The sequence below is a fragment of the Bos taurus genome, chromosome 1 (assembly GCF_002263795.3).
Source record: "Bos taurus isolate L1 Dominette 01449 registration number 42190680 breed Hereford chromosome 1, ARS-UCD2.0, whole genome shotgun sequence".
Classification (NCBI taxonomy): domain Eukaryota; kingdom Metazoa; phylum Chordata; class Mammalia; order Artiodactyla; family Bovidae; genus Bos; species Bos taurus.
In genome coordinates this window covers 58357402-58375049 of record NC_037328.1, presented here as the reverse complement: position 1 = coordinate 58375049, position 17648 = coordinate 58357402, and the positions used below count along the sequence as shown (strand labels likewise).

The 17648-nt window shown below is 38.5% G+C and overlaps 1 protein-coding gene across 3 annotated transcripts in view; it reads left to right on the top strand.

The window, feature by feature from the left end:
- Positions 1–17648, top strand: part of USF3 (upstream transcription factor family member 3) — a 52812-nt gene that overhangs the window by 16994 nt on the left and 18170 nt on the right. The window contains exons 2-5 of one of the 3 annotated variants that reach the window (XM_005201359.5): positions 6342–6457; positions 9396–9460; positions 10770–10798; positions 13165–13247. In XM_005201359.5, the coding sequence (XP_005201416.1) occupies positions 9414–9460; positions 10770–10798; positions 13165–13247 (159 nt within the window). In that variant the 5' untranslated portion in view covers positions 6342–6457; positions 9396–9413. Of the gene's footprint in view, positions 1–6341; positions 6467–9395; positions 9461–10769; positions 10799–13164; positions 13248–17648 lie in introns of all 3 variants that reach the window. The other 2 variants (XM_010801140.4, XM_002684777.6) reach the window with 2 other exon arrangements.

Below are 17648 nucleotides of genomic sequence, written 5' to 3'. Positions count from 1 at the left end.
TAGCATGTATCAGTACTTCATGCCCTTTTATTGTCAAATAATTTGTCATGCCCTTTTATTGACAAATATATTGTCAAATAATATTCCACTGTGTGGATATATCATGTTTTATTTATTTGTCATTTGGACATTTCTCTTGTTCCAACACTTTAGCTGTTAAGAACATTGCTGCTACAAACATGTACACATTTTTGAAAACACATGTACACATGTGTTTTCAGCTCTCTTTGATATATATATCTAGGTGGAATCGCTGGGTTATAGGCAACTCTGTGTTAACTGAGGAAGTGCCATACCGTTTTCCAAAGTGAGTACACCATTTTACATTCATACCAGCAACATATGAAATAAGTGTACACTTCTGAATGTATGCATTTTTTCCAGCTTTATTGAAGTATGATTGACAAAGCTATATGTAGTTAAGGTGTACATCAAACACCAGCCAAATAAATTCCAGCCATCAGCCAAATAAATAAGTAAATAAATATTTAAATAAATGAACTTCCCTCATAGATCAGTTGGTAAAGAATCTGCCTGCAATGCAGGAGACCTGGGTTCTCTTCCTGGGTCTGGAAGATCCCCTGGAGAAGGAAATGGCAATCCACTTCAGTATTCTTGCTTGGTAAATCCCGTGGACAGAGGATCCTGGTGGGCTACAGTCCACGGGGCCGCAAGAGTAGGACACGATTTAGCGACTAAACCACAATCACCAAGGTGTACAACATAGTGCTTTGATATTTGTATACATCGTGAAACGACTATCACAATCAAGCTAATTAACACATCTATCACCTCACATAGTTACTTTTTGTGGTGAGAACAATTAAGGTTTCTCTATTAGCAGATTTCAAATATACAGTACTTTATATTAACTACAGTCACTGTGCTGTACATTAGGTCTTCAGAACTTTTCATCTTTTAACTGCATGTTTGTACCCTTTCACCATTTTCCCCTAGCCCCTACCCCTGGTAACAAGAGTTTTACCCTCTCTTATTATGAGTTTGACCTTTTTAGTTTCCACCTAAAAGATCAGTATCAATAATCTCAGAAATATCAATAATCTCACATATGCAGATGACACCACCCTTACAGCAGAAAGCGAAGAAGAACTGAAGAGCCTCTTGATGAAAGTGAAAAAGGAGAGGGAAAATGTTAGCTTAAAGCTCAGCATTCAGAAAACAAAGATCATGGCATCCAGTCCCATCACTTCATGGCAAATAGATGGAGAAGCAGTGGAAACAGTGGCAGATTTTATATCTTTGGGCTCCAAAATTACTGCAGATCGTGACTGCAGCCATGAAATTAAAAGACGCTTACTCCTTGGAAGAAAAGTTATGACCAACCTAGACAGCATATTAAAAACAAGAGACATTACTTTGTCGACAAAGGTCCATCTAGTCAAGGCTATGGTTTTTCCAGTGGTCATGTATGGATGTGAGAGTTGGACTATAAAGAAAGCTGAGTGCCGAAGAATTGATGCTTTTGAACTGTGGTGTTGGAGAAGACTCTTGAGAGTCCCTTGGACTGCAAGGAGAGCCAGCCAGTCCATCCTAAAGGAAATCAGTCCTGAATATTCATTGGAAGGACTGATGCTGAAGCTGAAACTCCAATACTTTGGTCACCTCATGCAAAGAGCTGATTCACTTGAAAAGACCCTGATGCTGGGAAAGATTGAAGGTGGGAGGAGAAGGAGATGACAGAGGATGAGATGGTTGGATGGCGTCACTGACTCAATGGACATGAGTTTGAGGGGACTCCGGGAGTTGGTGATGGACAGGGAGGCCTGGTGTGCTGCAGTCCATGGGGTCTCAAAGAGTCAGACATAACTGAGTGACTGAACTGAGATCACTCTGTGTTTGCCTGTGTCTGGCTTATTTCATTTAGCATATTGGCCTTCAGACTGATCCATGTTGTTACAAGTATCAGGATTTCCTTTTTTTTAAGGCCAATTAACGTGTGTTTGTGGGAGGGGCTTTCCATATAGATGTGTGTGTCAGGCTTTCCTTATAGATGTGTGTGTCAGGCTTTCCTTATGTGTGTGTGTGTGTGTGTGTGTGTGTGTGTGTGTGTGTGTGTGTGTGTGTCGGGCTTACCAGGTGGCACCGTGGTAAAGAACCTACCTGCCAATGCTGCTGCTGCTGCTGCTGCTGCTAAGTCGCTTCAGTCATGTCCGACTCTGTGCGACCCCATAGACGGCAGCCCACCAGGCTCCCCCATCCCTGGGATTCTCCAGGCAAGAACACTGGAGTGGGTTGCCATTTCCTTCTCCAAAGCATGAAAGTGAAAAGTAAAAGTGAAGTCGCTCAGTCGTGCCCGACTCTTAGCGACCCCATGGACTGCAGCCTACCAGGCTCCTCCATCCGTGGGATTTTCCAGGCAAGAGTACTGGAGTGGGGTGCCATTGCCTTCTCCAACCTGCCAATGCAGGAGATGCAAATGATAAGATTTAGATCCCTGTGTTGGGAAGGTGACAAGATTTAGAACCCTGGGTTGGGAAGATTCCCTGGAATAGGTAATAGCAATCAACCCATTCCAGTATTCTTGCCTGGAAAATTCCATGGACAGAAGACCCTGGTGGGCTATAGTCTTGAGGTGTTGCAGAGAGTCAGACATGACCGAGCATGAGCATATATATATCACATATGATATATGAAATAATACATTCATATAGTACAGTATTTTCTGTACCCATTCACCTGTCAGTGGGCACATAGGTTGTTTCCGTATCTTTGCTACTGTGAATGATGTTGCAGTAAATTAGAGTATAGATATTTCTTCGAGATAGTGACTTATTTCCTTTGGATATACATTGAGAAGTGTGATTGCTGGAACATATGGTAGTTCTATTTTTAATTTTTTGAGGAACCTCTGTGCTGTTTTCCATAATGGCTGTACCAATTTATGTTTTCACCAATGGTGTCCAAGGATTCCCTTTTCTCACATGCTTGCCAAACCTTATCTTTTGACTTTTGATAACAGCCATTCTAACAGGTGTGAAGTAATACATCTTTGTGGTTTTGATTTGCATGTACCTGATGATTAATGATGTTGAGCATCTTTTCATACACTTATTGGTCATCTGTATGTCTTCTTTGGAATATATATCTTCTTCCTTGAATATAAATATATTTTTAAAAGAAACTTCAGGGGATTAAGTGGCAGTGACCTTGAAAGAGCCTTTTGAGATGCTGGTAATGTTCTATATATTGATCTAAGTGGTGGTTATATGTTTGTATCCTTATATAAAAATACATGAGGGATTTCCTGGTGGTCTAGTGCTTAGGATTCTGGGCTTTTGCTGCTGTGGCCTGGATTCAGTCCCTGGTTGGGAAACTGAGATCCTGCAAGCCACACAGCACAGTCAAAAAAAAAAAAGAGAGAGAGAAAATAAATAATAGGTGATTAGGGTGAACTTAAATTAGTGACTTATTGTATGTAAGTTATATATCAATAAAAAAGAAAAAAATCCTAACTGCGTTGTCCTTTTTTCCATTTTACTGTAGACTAGGGGACTTCATTTTACTTCATATCAGGGCTAGGCTAGTTTCTGTGGATTGCTCTTCAAGAACCACTGATCTTAAGATACAATCTGAACACATTCATTAGGTGTAAAATATTCCTTTATAGTCTGGTCCAGGTTCCCTTTCTGCCCCCCACCCCCCACAGTAGAATTCTCAGATCTCTGTGGTGAAAAAAAAAATGAGAACACTGGTTGCCTCTGTGGGAGTAGGGGAAGGGATTGGCAGGAAGGGTCATGAGAGAACTGTCTCTGATGATAATAATGCTCTGCGCCTAGATAGGGTTTGTGTCACACAGGTATATGCATTTGTCAAAACTCACTGATTGTTATACTAAAATTTGTGCATTTTACTAATATGTAAGCTTTTCTTCTTGGGGAAAAAAGTTACCTCATGGGGAAAAGAGATATGATTTGGGGACTTCCCTGGTGGCCCAGTGGTTAGAACTTCGCCTTCCAGTGCCGGGAGTGCAGGTTCAGCTCCTGATCAGTGAGGTGAGATCCCACAAGTGTCACAGTCAAAAAACCAGAATATAAACAACAGAGGCAGTGTTGTAACCAATTCAATAAAGACTTTACAAATGGTCCACATCAAAAAAAAAAAGAAAAAAGATGTGATTTTTGATGCAGGGGATCTGAAGGCCACACTTTGAGAACCACGAACTTTGACTAATTTCAGAAATAACTTTCTTACCATGAAAAATAATAATCCATAGATTACTAATGTAACATTTTGACAGTTTTCTTTAAAAATTCATGATACTTTAAGTATTTTAAAGGGTGTATTTGTATTTGGTTATATAAATATTGTATTAAAAATGCTGTTTCCTTATTAGTAGAGTAATAAGTGGACAAGGATTCATGACAATATTATATAGTTCTTTGTTCCAGTAAATGTTCTTTTTCAGTGTCAGGAATGCATTTTTAATATCAGGAGATACTGGACATGGAAGTAATTTTGCATTGAGTTAGGTTAATTGAGTTGGTTAAAATGTGCTTTGAGATGGATATTTATAGTGACATTTGGTAAGCTGGGTGATTTTGATTTGAGGCTGTATTCCTCTTTGAGTAAACTGCTGGCTTTCACCTCAGTGCAATATATTGATTGTGTCTACTTATGTGATAGGGCTCTATTGTCATTTGCTTTAAGATCCTAGATGTTTAAAAAAAAGTAACGCTTTTACTTCATGTATCTTAATTGTAACGTCAATCTGAAAAGTTTGAAAAAAGGACAACCTGAGGGGAACAACTGGAACAGTGATATTAATCACCAAATGCCAACGCATGTGGGTATGAGGCAAATCTGACCTTACTGGTTTATAGGTAAAATTATCTGGTCGACTCTCATACCACATCCCAAACAATCTCTCCTACAGTAAAGTATTGGTCAGCTCCCTGAATTTCACCAAAATAACTGCCTGTGCTTTCAAGATGTCCTGATAAGAACCACCTGGGGGCACGCATTAAATTTCAGGCTACTACCTTGGAGATCGGAATTCCTTCTTTTGAGACAGATTCAGTGCATCTGGGATGAGCTGAGAACCTATATTTTTAAACTGTTACCTTTGGATTAATAGGAATATTTAGGAAATACTGACCCATTCCAGTGTTCTTGCCTGGAGAATCCCAGGGGTGGGAACCTGGTGGGCTTCCGTCTGTGGGGTCGCACAAAATCAGACACAACTGAAGCGACTTAGCAGCAGCAGCCGTGAAAAAGAGTTTCTTTTGTACAAAAAAAAAAAAAGAGAAGAAAAGAAAAAGAAAAATCACAAAGAGACCTTTTTGGAAATATAGATTCCTGGGCCCTCCTTCAGTTCAGTTCAGTCACTCAGTTGTGTCTGACTCTTTGCAGCCCCATGAACTGCAGCACACCAGGCCTCCCTGTCCATCGCCAACTCCTGGAGTTCACTCAAACTCATGTCCATTGAGTCAGTGATGCCATCCAGCCTCTGTTGTCCTCTTCTCCTCCTGCCTTCAATCTTTCCCAGCATCAGGGTCTTTTCAAATAAGTCAGTTCTTTGCATTAGGTGGCCAAAGTATTGGAGTTTCAGCTTCAGCATCAGTCCTTCCAGTGAATATTCAGAACTGATTGCCTTTAGGATGTACTGGTTAGCTCTCCTTGCAGGTTAAAGGACTCTCAAGAGTCTTCTCCCAACACCGCAGTTCAAAAGCACCAATTCTGTGGTCCTTCTTAGCACTTCTCATTTGTCTAGGATGAAGCCCCCTCTTTTTTTGGTGGGGGGGTGAGGGTGGGGAGGGCATGCTGCAGGGTTTGTGGGATCTTAGTTCCTTGAGCAGGGATTGAACCCAGGCCCATGACGAGGAAAGTCCTACCTTCTGGACAATCAGGGAATTCTCCCCATGTTGACATTTTTTAAGAGCACATACAATGTGCAGATATGAGAGCTGTCTTCCTGATGCCTTTAGTGGAAGGTCCTTGAGTAAGTCTTCAGTCACTCTCACAAGAGAGAATGGGGAAGTAGGAGATTGAAGGAAAGATAATTTTAGAATTGAGGACAATTAGTGTAAAAGCTAGGCTGACAGCAAGTGACAGTAGCCATCATAAGAAAGGAGAGACTCACCTCCTGGAGCCTGTCCCATGGCTGCTGTGCTACCATTTTTGTGGGGGTGGAGCATGCATAACCCACTGGGAAGTGACTTTTGAAAGCAACTAGGTTCGTTAACTTTTAAGAGGTGGAGAGAATTCAGGATCACCCTGTAAGCCACGGAAAATCTGCCTGCCCACCCTAGGTTGCTAGTCCTCGTTTTATTCATGCTGCTAATGGAAACATATAAACATTCACTCATTTTTCTCTTGTGTAGTAAGAAGAAAACATAACTTATAGACCATCTTCTGGCAGAAGATGATAGATTTGGATCAGAAACGAGAGGCGTTGGAAGCCAGGAATCAAAAGTGAAGAGATTCTGCAAGCCCTTGGGTGAGAAAGGTGACAGGGATTGATTGATTTACTCACGTGTCCCGCATTATGTAATGTGAACTTGCTTTTAGGCTGATCTGGACTTTATAAATGTTAGGGAGAAAATGGAATAAATAAGCTGCCAGAAATAGATCTAGAGCACATGTTTCTCCTCAGGCTGATTCAGTCAGTACTTTTCTATCAGCACCTTGTCTGCATCTATTTCTACTTCTTTCCCAGGACTCTTCTCCCTCCTTTCTAGAGCTAAAGCCTTAACCAGAAATACATCATCAATATCCATTGTTGTTGTTGTTCAGTCACTAAGTCATGTCTGACTGTTTGTGACCCCATGGACTGCAGCAGGCCAGGCTTCCCTGTCCTTCACTGTCTCCTGGAGTTTGCTCAAACTCATGTCCATCGACTCCATGATGCTATCTGAACATCTCATCCTCTGTTGTCCCCTTCTCCTCTTGCCCTCAACCTTTCCCAGCATCAGGGCCTTTTCCAGTGAATCAGCTTTTCACATCATGTGGCCAAAATATTGGAGCTTCAGCATCAGTCCTTTCAATGAACATTCAGGGTTGATTTCTTTTAGGCTTGACTGGTTTGATCCCCTTGCTGTCCAAGAGACTCTCAAGAATCTTCTCCAGGACACAATTTGAAAGCATTAGTTATTTGACTTTCAGCCTTCTTTATGGTCCAACTCTCACATCTGTACATGACTACTGGAAAAACCATAGCTTTGACTAAACAGACTTTTCTCGGCAAAGTGATATCTCTGCTTTTAAATACACTGTCTAGGTTTGTCATAGCTTTTCTTCCAAGGAGCAAGCATCTTTTCATTTCAAGGCTGCAGTCACCATCTACAGTGATTTTGGAGCCCAAGAAAATAAAGTCTGTCACTGTTTCCACTTTTCCCCATGTATTTGCCATGCAATGATGGGACTGGATGCCATGATCTTAGTTTTCTGTATGTTGAGTTTTAAGCCAGCTTTTTCACTCTCCTCTTTTACCCCCATCAAGAGGTTCTTTAGGTCCTCTTTGCTATCTGCAATTAGAGTCATATCATCTGCATATGTGAGGTTATTGATATTTCTCCCAGCAGTCTTAATTCTAGCTTGTGATTCATTAGCCTGGCATTTTGCATGATGTACTCTGCGTAGAAGTTAAATAAGTAGGGTGAAAATATACAGCCTTGTCGTACTGTTTTCCCAGTTTGAACCGGTTGTTCCATATAAGGTTCTAACTGTTGCTTCTTGGTTCATGTATAACTTACTCAGGAGATAGGTAAAGTGGTCTGGCATTCCTATCTCTTTAAGAATTTTCTACAGTTTGTTGTGATCCACACAGTCAAGGGCTTTTGCATAGTCAATGAAGCAGAAGTAGATGTTTTTCTGGAATTCTCTTGCTTTTTCTATGATTCATCTGATGTTAGCAATTTGATCTCTGGTTCCCCTGCCTTTTCTAAATTCAGTTTGTGCATCTGGAAGCTCTTGGTTCACACACTGCTGAAGCCTAACTTGAAGTATTTTGAGCATTACCTTGCTAGCATGTGAAATGAGCGCAGTTGTACAGTAGTTTGAACATTGTTTGGCATTGCCCTTTTTTGGGATTGGAATGAAAGCTGAACCTTTTCCAGTTCTGTGGCCATTGCTGAGTTTTCCAAATTTGCTGGCATATTGAGTGCAATACTTTAACAGCATCATCTTTTAGGATTTGAAATACCTCAGCTGGAATTCTATCACCTCTGCTAGCTTCGTTCATAGTAATGCTTCCTAAGGCCCACTTGACTTCACACTCCAGGATGTCTGGCTCTAGGTGAGTGACCACATCATTGTGGTTGTCCAGGTCATTTATATCTGTGGCTAACATTGATTAAATCCTAACTACAACTAGGCACCATGCTGTTGTCCTTTCCTTATATTATTTCATCTTTTCTTTCTTGAAACAACCTAGTGATCTTGATACTGTGATTATGATCCACTTTCTAGATGAAATGTCTGAGTTTCCAAGAGGTTACACAACTTGCCCAGGACCTCACAACCAGGAAATGGCAGAACTAGATTGTAAACCCACACTGACTCCAATTTCTGCCTTCAGAGAGAAAATGGGACACTGCACCTGCAGCCTCTTGTAGTGCATCAGAACAGTAGCCCAGCTTGACAGGCCTCTTCTGAAAGATTGCCAATCCCTGGGATTTAGAGGCATTAAAGTTACTGCAAAATTCTTGAAAATCAGAAGAGAGAGGGAAATCACTTATAATATTCCTGGGCTTATATAATTGTGTTTAATATTGTAATATATTTGCTTTCAGGCTTTTTGAGTGTATTTCCATATAATATATGTATTCTTTAGTATCATAGTATTTTAAGTATTAATAGAATTTTCATACTCAAACTCAGATTTTAATGATTCTCAAGTGATAGTGTTTAAAACTTCTAGCAGTTTGAAATGAAAGAAGCCCAGCAAATGAGTAAGTGAATGGATGTTGCTTCCATATGTGGGATAGCATATATTGTGCACTTGTCACTTTTGGTTTTTCTGCATTCAGAGAGAATGGCCATTGATTTCAATTTTGTATCATGAGCAAAGAACATATTCTCCCAACTCAAGTATGTTTTACCTGTCTTTCCAGATCTTGCTCAAATCTGTACCCCTTTTAGGCTTTTCTTGATTTCCAAATCTGTAATGATCTTTCTCTTCTCCAGTGTTCTCAAGCACTTCCTGGCTATATCTCACATTTGACATTCACCATGTTCTCTACCTGCTGGTTATAATATTTTTTGTCCTATCTTCTTATACTTTTTTTCCTGTCCACAATACCTAATCCAGTGCTTTTTCATGATGTCATTTTTATTTTTTTAGCATCTTGGTATTCAAACCAAATTGCTATTAATCAGTTTCTCCCAGATACTAGAATGCCTTTAGACTGTCTGACATGTCTTTTCATGCCTTGTAGGTTCCTATCACTGTAACCATGCCAGAAATGACAGAGAATGAGACTCCTACAAAAAAGCAGCACAGGTATGAAGCCACAGTCCAAAAATAATAGAGTTTTGGCAGATAAGCAGAATTGGTCCCCACTTTTTGAAATAGGTAGTCCTTTAGGGAACTTTAATTTGGATGTCTAGAAAACCATTACTCTTCAAAAATAGCTGTGGATAAATATAAATAGATATATAGAAAGGGGTATATAGTTAAAATTTACCTGTCCTTTGAATTCTGCTAGCAGTATAAGTGGTAAAATGACTATCAGTAGTTAAAACAGTGTAATACCTAAATATACGCTAAATGTTTGTTTCTTCTGAGATTTTTACTTGCATTCAGTATTAGTCTTCGTGGTGGACGCAAAGCTCACTTAGACTGAAGTCAGTTTGAATAGACATTTTGTGACGTTACGAACCATTAATGCCATTATGCACATCAATATAACATTAGTTCTGGTTCCTTGTATAATACCTCCTTCAGAATTTCCGTCATTTTGGGCAATGTTTCTGCTTAGAATTGCATGACCAGTGGTTCCATTATTAAATATTACAATCATTGTTAGAGATTGGATAGCTATTAGAGAATGCTTATGTATTGAATAATGGTGTATATGGGAAAATTGGTGATTTTAGTAGATCACCTTTTGAGAAAAATGTAAGAATTTGGATAACCTAATTTACATAAATGCAAGAGATGTCTCAGATGCCAGTTGTTAGTGCCTGCCACACTTCCCTCCCTGGGGTCACAAGGCTCCTCTTTACTGTTTGTCTTCTTTACACAGTCACCTCTGCCCTTAGCCAGTGCCAGAGCAAACACTGGAAATCAGCTACAGTTGACCCTTGAACACAGTGGTGGTTAGGGTATAGCCAGACCTCTTATTCACAGTTCCTCCATATCCACGGTTCCATATCCTTGGATTCAACCAACTCTGGTTCCTATGGACTATAGAATTCACTATTGAAGAAAATCTCTGTATAAGTGAACAAGTCCCAGATCGTGTTGTTTAAGGGTCAACAGTACTTGGCATATCACTTTAGGAGTTGACTAGCTCCTTAATTAAATTTTTCAAATAGGTCAGTTTTCAATGACTGATTTGACTTTGGGGTAAGAGAAAATAGAGAATAGTAGTTACTTTCAGTAGTTGTGAATTCTGAATTTATACTGATGTATCTGCAGTCAGGTTTTTATACCATAATCTATTATTGAGAAAATTATCTTTAAAATGGCTTCTTATTGATATAACAAATACAAATTTTCATCAAATTATTTTTTATGGTTCTCAAAATATAAAGTAAAATGTTTTCCTATTATTTTCATGTTCTTATTATCTATATTTTTGTTTCAGAAAGAAAAACCGGGAGACACACAATGCAGGTAGAAACAATACTTGAAAATTTACTTGTTGGCATTTTTGGTATTCAAAATGAAATTATACTATAGCTGATTGTGTTTTCATGTTATGAGTACAGAATCATTATTCATTACATTCTAGGAAAGTGTTCTTTTATTGTTTGGGGTTTTGTTTTTCATTTTTTAAAATTGAAGTAAAGTTGATGTGCAATATTATATAAATTACAAGTGTATGACATAGTGACTCACAATTTTTAAAAGTTATACTCCAAGTATAGTCATTATAAAGTATTGGCTGTATTCCCTATGTTGTACCATATAGCTTATTTATTTTATATGTAATGATTTGTGCTGTATTGTTTTTAGTTGACAAAGTACTCCCTAAGTCTCATGAAGACTTATAGTCTATTTAGCTAATTTAAGGATTAGTATACCGCTGGAGCTAGTGTTTTAAGTGATTTCACCCGCTGAGGAATTCCAGGTATACTCCTTATGGAAAGAGTGAAGAGTATGTGTCTGCAGAAATTTTAGAGGAGGCTAGCTGCCTACAGGAGTTGGGAAGAAATGGCTGTAGATTTTAAAGGTACTTGAAATGTGACCAGTTTTAAATTAAGCTGTGGAATCCTCAATTATAAGAAGAAATATAGAAAAAAAAAACCTTTGCTTTTATCTTAAATATCAGAATTACAGGCCATAGCCAGGTAAACATTTATAGAAGTAATTGTGCATACATTGACAATTTGATATATTGTTTAACATTTTATTTTCCATCAGGGACTGTAGTCAGATGTAAAAATATATATTTAATTGTTTCTTTTACTCTATAAATAATATCTCCCTTTCCCTAAGGAAAGGAACCTGGGGAAACTTTATCTATGGAAAGAAGTGTTGAGCACTGACGGGACACTGCTGTTCCCCAGAACGGGAGTTCCCTGCATGTGAATTCCCTTTTGTCACTGTCGATAGAGTCTTAATGTTATTTTTGTTGTTGTTTTGTCTACACACATTAGAAAATATGTGCTTAGATAACAACAAATATTATTGTTAGAGCATTCAGAAGAATGGTGAGCTCTATTTTATTGCTCTGTGTGAGTTTTTTGTCCTATCAGCACATCTAAATTTTTTTTTTGCCTTATGAGCTAAATCTTTTTATTGGAATTAAATGTCACATGGGACAATAAGTATGTCCTGATAGTAATTTATTGAGAAAGTAAATCACTGTCATTGAGAGGGTGTTCTCACTGCTAGATTATGAGGCGAAAAATATATATTTGTGAAATAAGAACTACTTATGCTATATCTGAAAGGTCATCTTCTTAGAAGCACTGAAATCCTTCGTTAAAAGGAAGATTTTATAAAATTAACAAAATAGAAACCAATTTTTCTGTTTGCAGTATCTTACAGAAACTACTTAGATCATGTCTTGTATTTTCTTGCTCTTTCATACAGCTTTTCAAGTTGTAGCATGCACGCCTGGGACATTTCTCACAGGCTGTCAGTTGTCTAGCTCCTTAGATGGGGCACAGCACAGACACATAGAGAAAATAAGCCACTGCCTTTTCTCATCTATTTAAGTCACAACTAATAGCTATTTCTACTCCAAAAATGCCTTCTAGTCAGCCTAAAAGGTGTTTTAAGGTTCTTTAATATGCCTGGAAATGTCTAATTTGCTGTTTGCTATAAAGCAGCAGCTTTCTAGTAACATAACTAGTAGTAGGTTCTTGAAATTTAGTTATCATTAAAATCTCTAATAATTACTTGAAATATAATAATGACCTAAGAGTAGTACCGGAGAAGGCAATGGCACCCCACTCCAGTACTCTTGCCTAGAAAATCCCATGGACGGAGGAGCCTGGTGGGCTGCAGTCCATGGGATCACTAAGAGTCGGACACGGCTGAGCGACTTCACTTTCACTTTTCACTTTCATGCGTTGGAGAAGGAAATGGCGACCCACTCCAGTGTTCTTGCCTGGAGAATCCCAGGGACGGGGGAGCCTGGTGGGCTGCGTCTATGGGGTCGCACAGAGTCAGACACGACTGAAGCGACTTAGCAGCAGCAGCAAGAGTAATACAGTATTAGTAATTTGTTTTTGTAATTTGAATTTAATTATAACAGATCCCTTTATTTAAAATCCAAATAAAAGGTGATTAAAGGTGGAGAAAGCTCTTGGGGAGGTGGGGGAGAGGAAAAAAGAAAAAAAAGTATGGCTTGTATTGATTTTCATAACACTAGACTTAAGAATATGACATTCTTAGAAATCTTCTTATGGTTATTTGTATTCAGTAGACAGTTGGTTAAGACTTTCTTTGAGATTTCTTTACCTTTGGAGAATGAGGCACTTTGGCAGCAGTAGTGCAAGGTTTGATAAATGAATTTTTTCTCTATCTAGTGGAGAGGCATAGAAAGAAGAAAATCAATGCTGGGATAAACAGAATAGGAGAGCTGATCCCATGCTCTCCTGCACTGAAACAGGTAAGAAATCCTCTTATACTTTAACCAATTGCTTGTGATCAGATAATTCCCTAAGTTGTTTCTGTGTGCAGAATGATAATTTTTGTTCCCTGTCAAAAAATGTTTTTTTAGAGTTAATAATTGCCTCATTATTTTTCATTTGCTCAATTTTTTAATGTACATATCTCTAAATTCTTTCCACACCTCGCAGCAGTCTCTTACTATAATTTCTGCATGGTCAAATTGCCATGAAATTTCATTTTCCCTATTTTTCCTTTGAGACTTTACTTCTGGAACCCTCTACCCTTCTTTTTCAGTCTCAATTAGTTGGTCTCTTTGAAATCTTCTGCTTTTTGTTTTTGGCCAGGCGGCATGTGGGATCTTAGTTCCCTGACCAGGGACAGAACCCACGCCCTCTGTAGTGGAAGCACAGTCTTAGCCACTGGATCACAGAGGAAGTCCTCAACTCTTCTGTTTTTAATTTCAGCTCTCCTATTTTTAATTTCCACGTCTTTTTTCCTTATTGTCTCTTTTCCTTTTATATTTTTATGACGATGCAGTATTATCTCATCTTTGAGAATAATATATAGGGTTTTGGTTTTTAAAAATGTTTCTCCTTTGTTTTGATGTTTTGTCTTTCTTTTTGGAGACATCCCTTAAATGTTTAATGACACCTCAGCTGTTTTTTTCATATTTGAGAAGGAGGCGTTAAAAACTGATTGAACAGGCTTATCTTTTGGTGGTCCTAATGGTTTAGTGATTGATGATCTAGTGTTGCTGTAGTTGTTGTTATTGAATGGAAACATGCCAACATTTGTAGATTTTCTTCTTTTGGAATTAGCTATTAATTTTTAGTTTCTGGAGAAAGATCCTGCACCACCCTACCTAGTAGTGGGGATGGTGGGAAGAGGACTAGCTCATTGCCATTGTTCTGGGAGCTGGGGCAGGGAACGGGTGCTGGAGAATCTCATGCTTTAGGAAGCATTGTTTTACTTCCCCACCCACCATGTTTTCGCTTAGGAGCCTCATCTTATCCACTTCTGTGCCATGAAAGTATCTCTGAGGCTGAAATCCTTGGGTTCAAATTTCACAGCAAAGAAACTTGTCTCCTGTGGTTGGGGAGGAGTGGAAGTCATCCAGTTGCACAGGGTGTGTGTGGGGACTGGTTCTTATTACAAAAGAAGAACCTTTCTACCAGTCCCCTCATTTTTAACCCCGTGCCTCACCCCACCTTCCATGGTCACTGGAGCTTCCCAGTCCCAAACCATCCCAGACGTTTGTTGGGGAGGGCCAGATCAATTTGTTCACTTCTCAACACTGTTTCCCTCAGCAAGTTCTTATAATTCAGTTTCTTCTCATTCTTCCCTGCAAGGTGGTACCCAGTCTTGCCTAAACGTGTTTTTCAGTCTTCTTAAAAATATACTTTTTGTTTCCTTAACACAAAAGCAAACGTAGGGGCTGGCACTGTGTCTCCTGATTGCTTTTCTTTCCCCATATCTCAGTGTATAGTAACTGCTCAGTAAGCTTTGTTATTTGCCTAGTGAAATATTCCTCCTCTTGGCTTCTATTCCTATAAGTTTCTCTGAAAGGAAACCATAATCATTTCTTTCTTGGTGTCCTGGAGTGTGCAATGGAGGTCAGTATTGGTTTCTAGAAGTTGAATAAATTTAGACTTTCTTCACTTTTGCCTCATGTCCCCAGCCCCTGTCTGCAGTAGAGAACAGCAGGTGGGCATTATCAATTGCTTTTGTCTAAATTTTTGCTTTAAGAAAGGACATTATCTTAGTTTTAGTTTGATGTAGTCCACTTTGTTTATTTTTGCTATTGGTTCCCTTGCTTTAGGAGACAGATACAAAGAAATATTGCTACAATTTATGTCAAAGAATGTTCTGCCTGTGTTTTCTTCCAGGAGTGTTATGGTTTCCAGTCTTACATTTAAGTCTTTAATCCATTTTCAGTTTATTTTGTGTATGGCGTGAGAAAATTTCCAATTTTATTCTTTTGTGTGTAGCTGTCCAGTTTTCCCATGTACTGAAGAGATTGTCTTTTTTCCTCAAAGTATTCTTGGCTCCTTTGTCATAGATTAATTGACCATGAATGGATAGGTTTATTTCTGGGCTCTCTATTCTGTTCTTTGCTCTGTGTGTGTGTTAGGACAGTACCATGTTGTTTTGATTACTGCAGCTTTGTAATATAATTTGAAATAAAAGGAGCATGATACCTCCAACTTTGTTCTTTTTCAAGATTGTTTCCATACAAATATTGAAATTATTTGTTCTAGTTCTGTGAAAAATGCCATTGGTATTTTGATTTTGCATTGAATCTGTAGATTGCCTTGGGTAGTATGCTCATTTTAACAATATTAATCCTTTCAAACCATGAGTGCAGAAATCACTGGCCAATATCACTGATGAATGTAGATGCAAAAATTCTCAACAAAATGTGTGCAAGTCGAATTCAAAAGTACATTAAAAAATCATAAATAATGATCAAGAAGGGTTTATCCCTGTGATGCAAGAATGGTTCACTCTCTGCAGAGCAATCAATGTTTTATACCATATTAATAAAATGAAAAATAAAAATCATATGATCATCTCAATAGATGCAGGAAAAAGCTTTTGACAAAATTCAATATCCATTTATGATAAAAGCTCCCAACAAAGTGGGTATAGAGAAAACATACCTCAACATAATAAAGCCATATATGACAAGCCCACAGCTAACATACCCAGTGGTAAAAAGCTGCAAGCATTTCTTCAGGACAAGAATGCCCACTCTTGCCACTTTTACTCATCATAGTATTAGAAGTGCTAGTCACACCCCAGTATTCATTGCAACACTATTTACAATAGCCAGGACATAGAAGCAACCTAGATGCCCATCAACAGATGAATGGGTGTATATAGGTGGAATATTACTCAGCCATAAAAAAGGAATGAATTTAAGTCAGTTCTAGTGAGGTGGATGAACCTAGAGCCTGTTATACAGAGTGAAGTAAGTCAGAAAGAGAAAAACAAATATCATATATTAATGCATATAAATGGGATCTAGGAAAATGATACTGATGAACATATTTGCAGGGCAGGAATAGGGATGCAGACATCGAGAACTTGGGGACACATGGGGGAAGAGGAGGGTGGGATGAATTCAGAGAGTAGCATTGAAGCATTTCCATTACCATATGTAAAATAGTGGGAAGTTGCTTTATAACATGGGAAGCTCAACCTGGTGCTCTGTGACAACCTAGAGGGGTGGGATGGGATGGAGGGGTGTGAGGGAGGTTCAAGAAGGAGAGGACATATGTATACTTATGGCTGACTCATGTTGTATGGCAGAAACCAACACAACATTGTAAAGTAATTATCTTCCAATAGAAAAAAGTGCTAGCCACAGAAATCAGATAAGAAAAACAAAGAAAATGAATCTAAATTGGAAAGAAAGAAGTAAACTATTACTCTTTGCAGATGACATGGTATTCTTCATAGAAAATCCTAATGATGCCACCAGGAAACTACTAGAACTCATGAATGAATTTAGTAAAGTTGTATGATACATTTACAGGATACAAAATTAACATACAGAAATCTGTTGTGTTTCTATACACTAAGATCAAGCTATCTGAAAAAGAAATTAAGAAAACAGTCCCATTTACAGTTGCATCAAAAGCTATACAATACCAAGGAATAAATCTAACTAAGGAGGTAAAAACCTGTACTTGGAAAACTATAAGACACAGGTGGAAAAAATTAAAGATGACACAAATGGAAAGATATACCATGCTGAAGAATTCGAAGAATTAATATTGTTAAAATGACCATAATATCCAAAGTATGTTTTTAAAAATTAAAACATGCTTAAAAATCTTTTTATTGAAGTATAAAGTGAAAGTCGCTCAGTTGTGTCCGACTCTTTGCGACACCATGGACTATACAGTCCATGGAGTTCTCCAGGCCAGAATACTAGAGTGGGTTGCCTTCTCCAAGGGATCTTCACAACCAGGGATTGAACCCAGGTCTCCCGCATTGCAGGCGGATTCTTTACCAGCTGAGCCACAAGGGAAGACCAAGTATACTGGAGTGGGTAAGCTACCCTTTCTCCAGCGGATCTTCCCAACCCAGGAATCAAACCAGGGTTTCCTGCATTGCAGGCGGATTCTTTATCACCTGAGCTATCAGGGAAGTATTATTGAAGTATAGTTGGTTTATAATATTGTGCCAATCTCTATTGTATGGCAAAATGATTCAGTTATATGCATATATATATATATTTCTTTTTTAAAAATTCATTTGCACTATGGTTTATCCCAGGGATATCCCTGTGCTATACAGTGGGACCTTGTTTATGCGTTCTAAATATAATAGTTTGTATCTACAACCCCAGACTTCCAGTCCATCCCTTTCCCTCCCTATCTCCGCCTTGGCA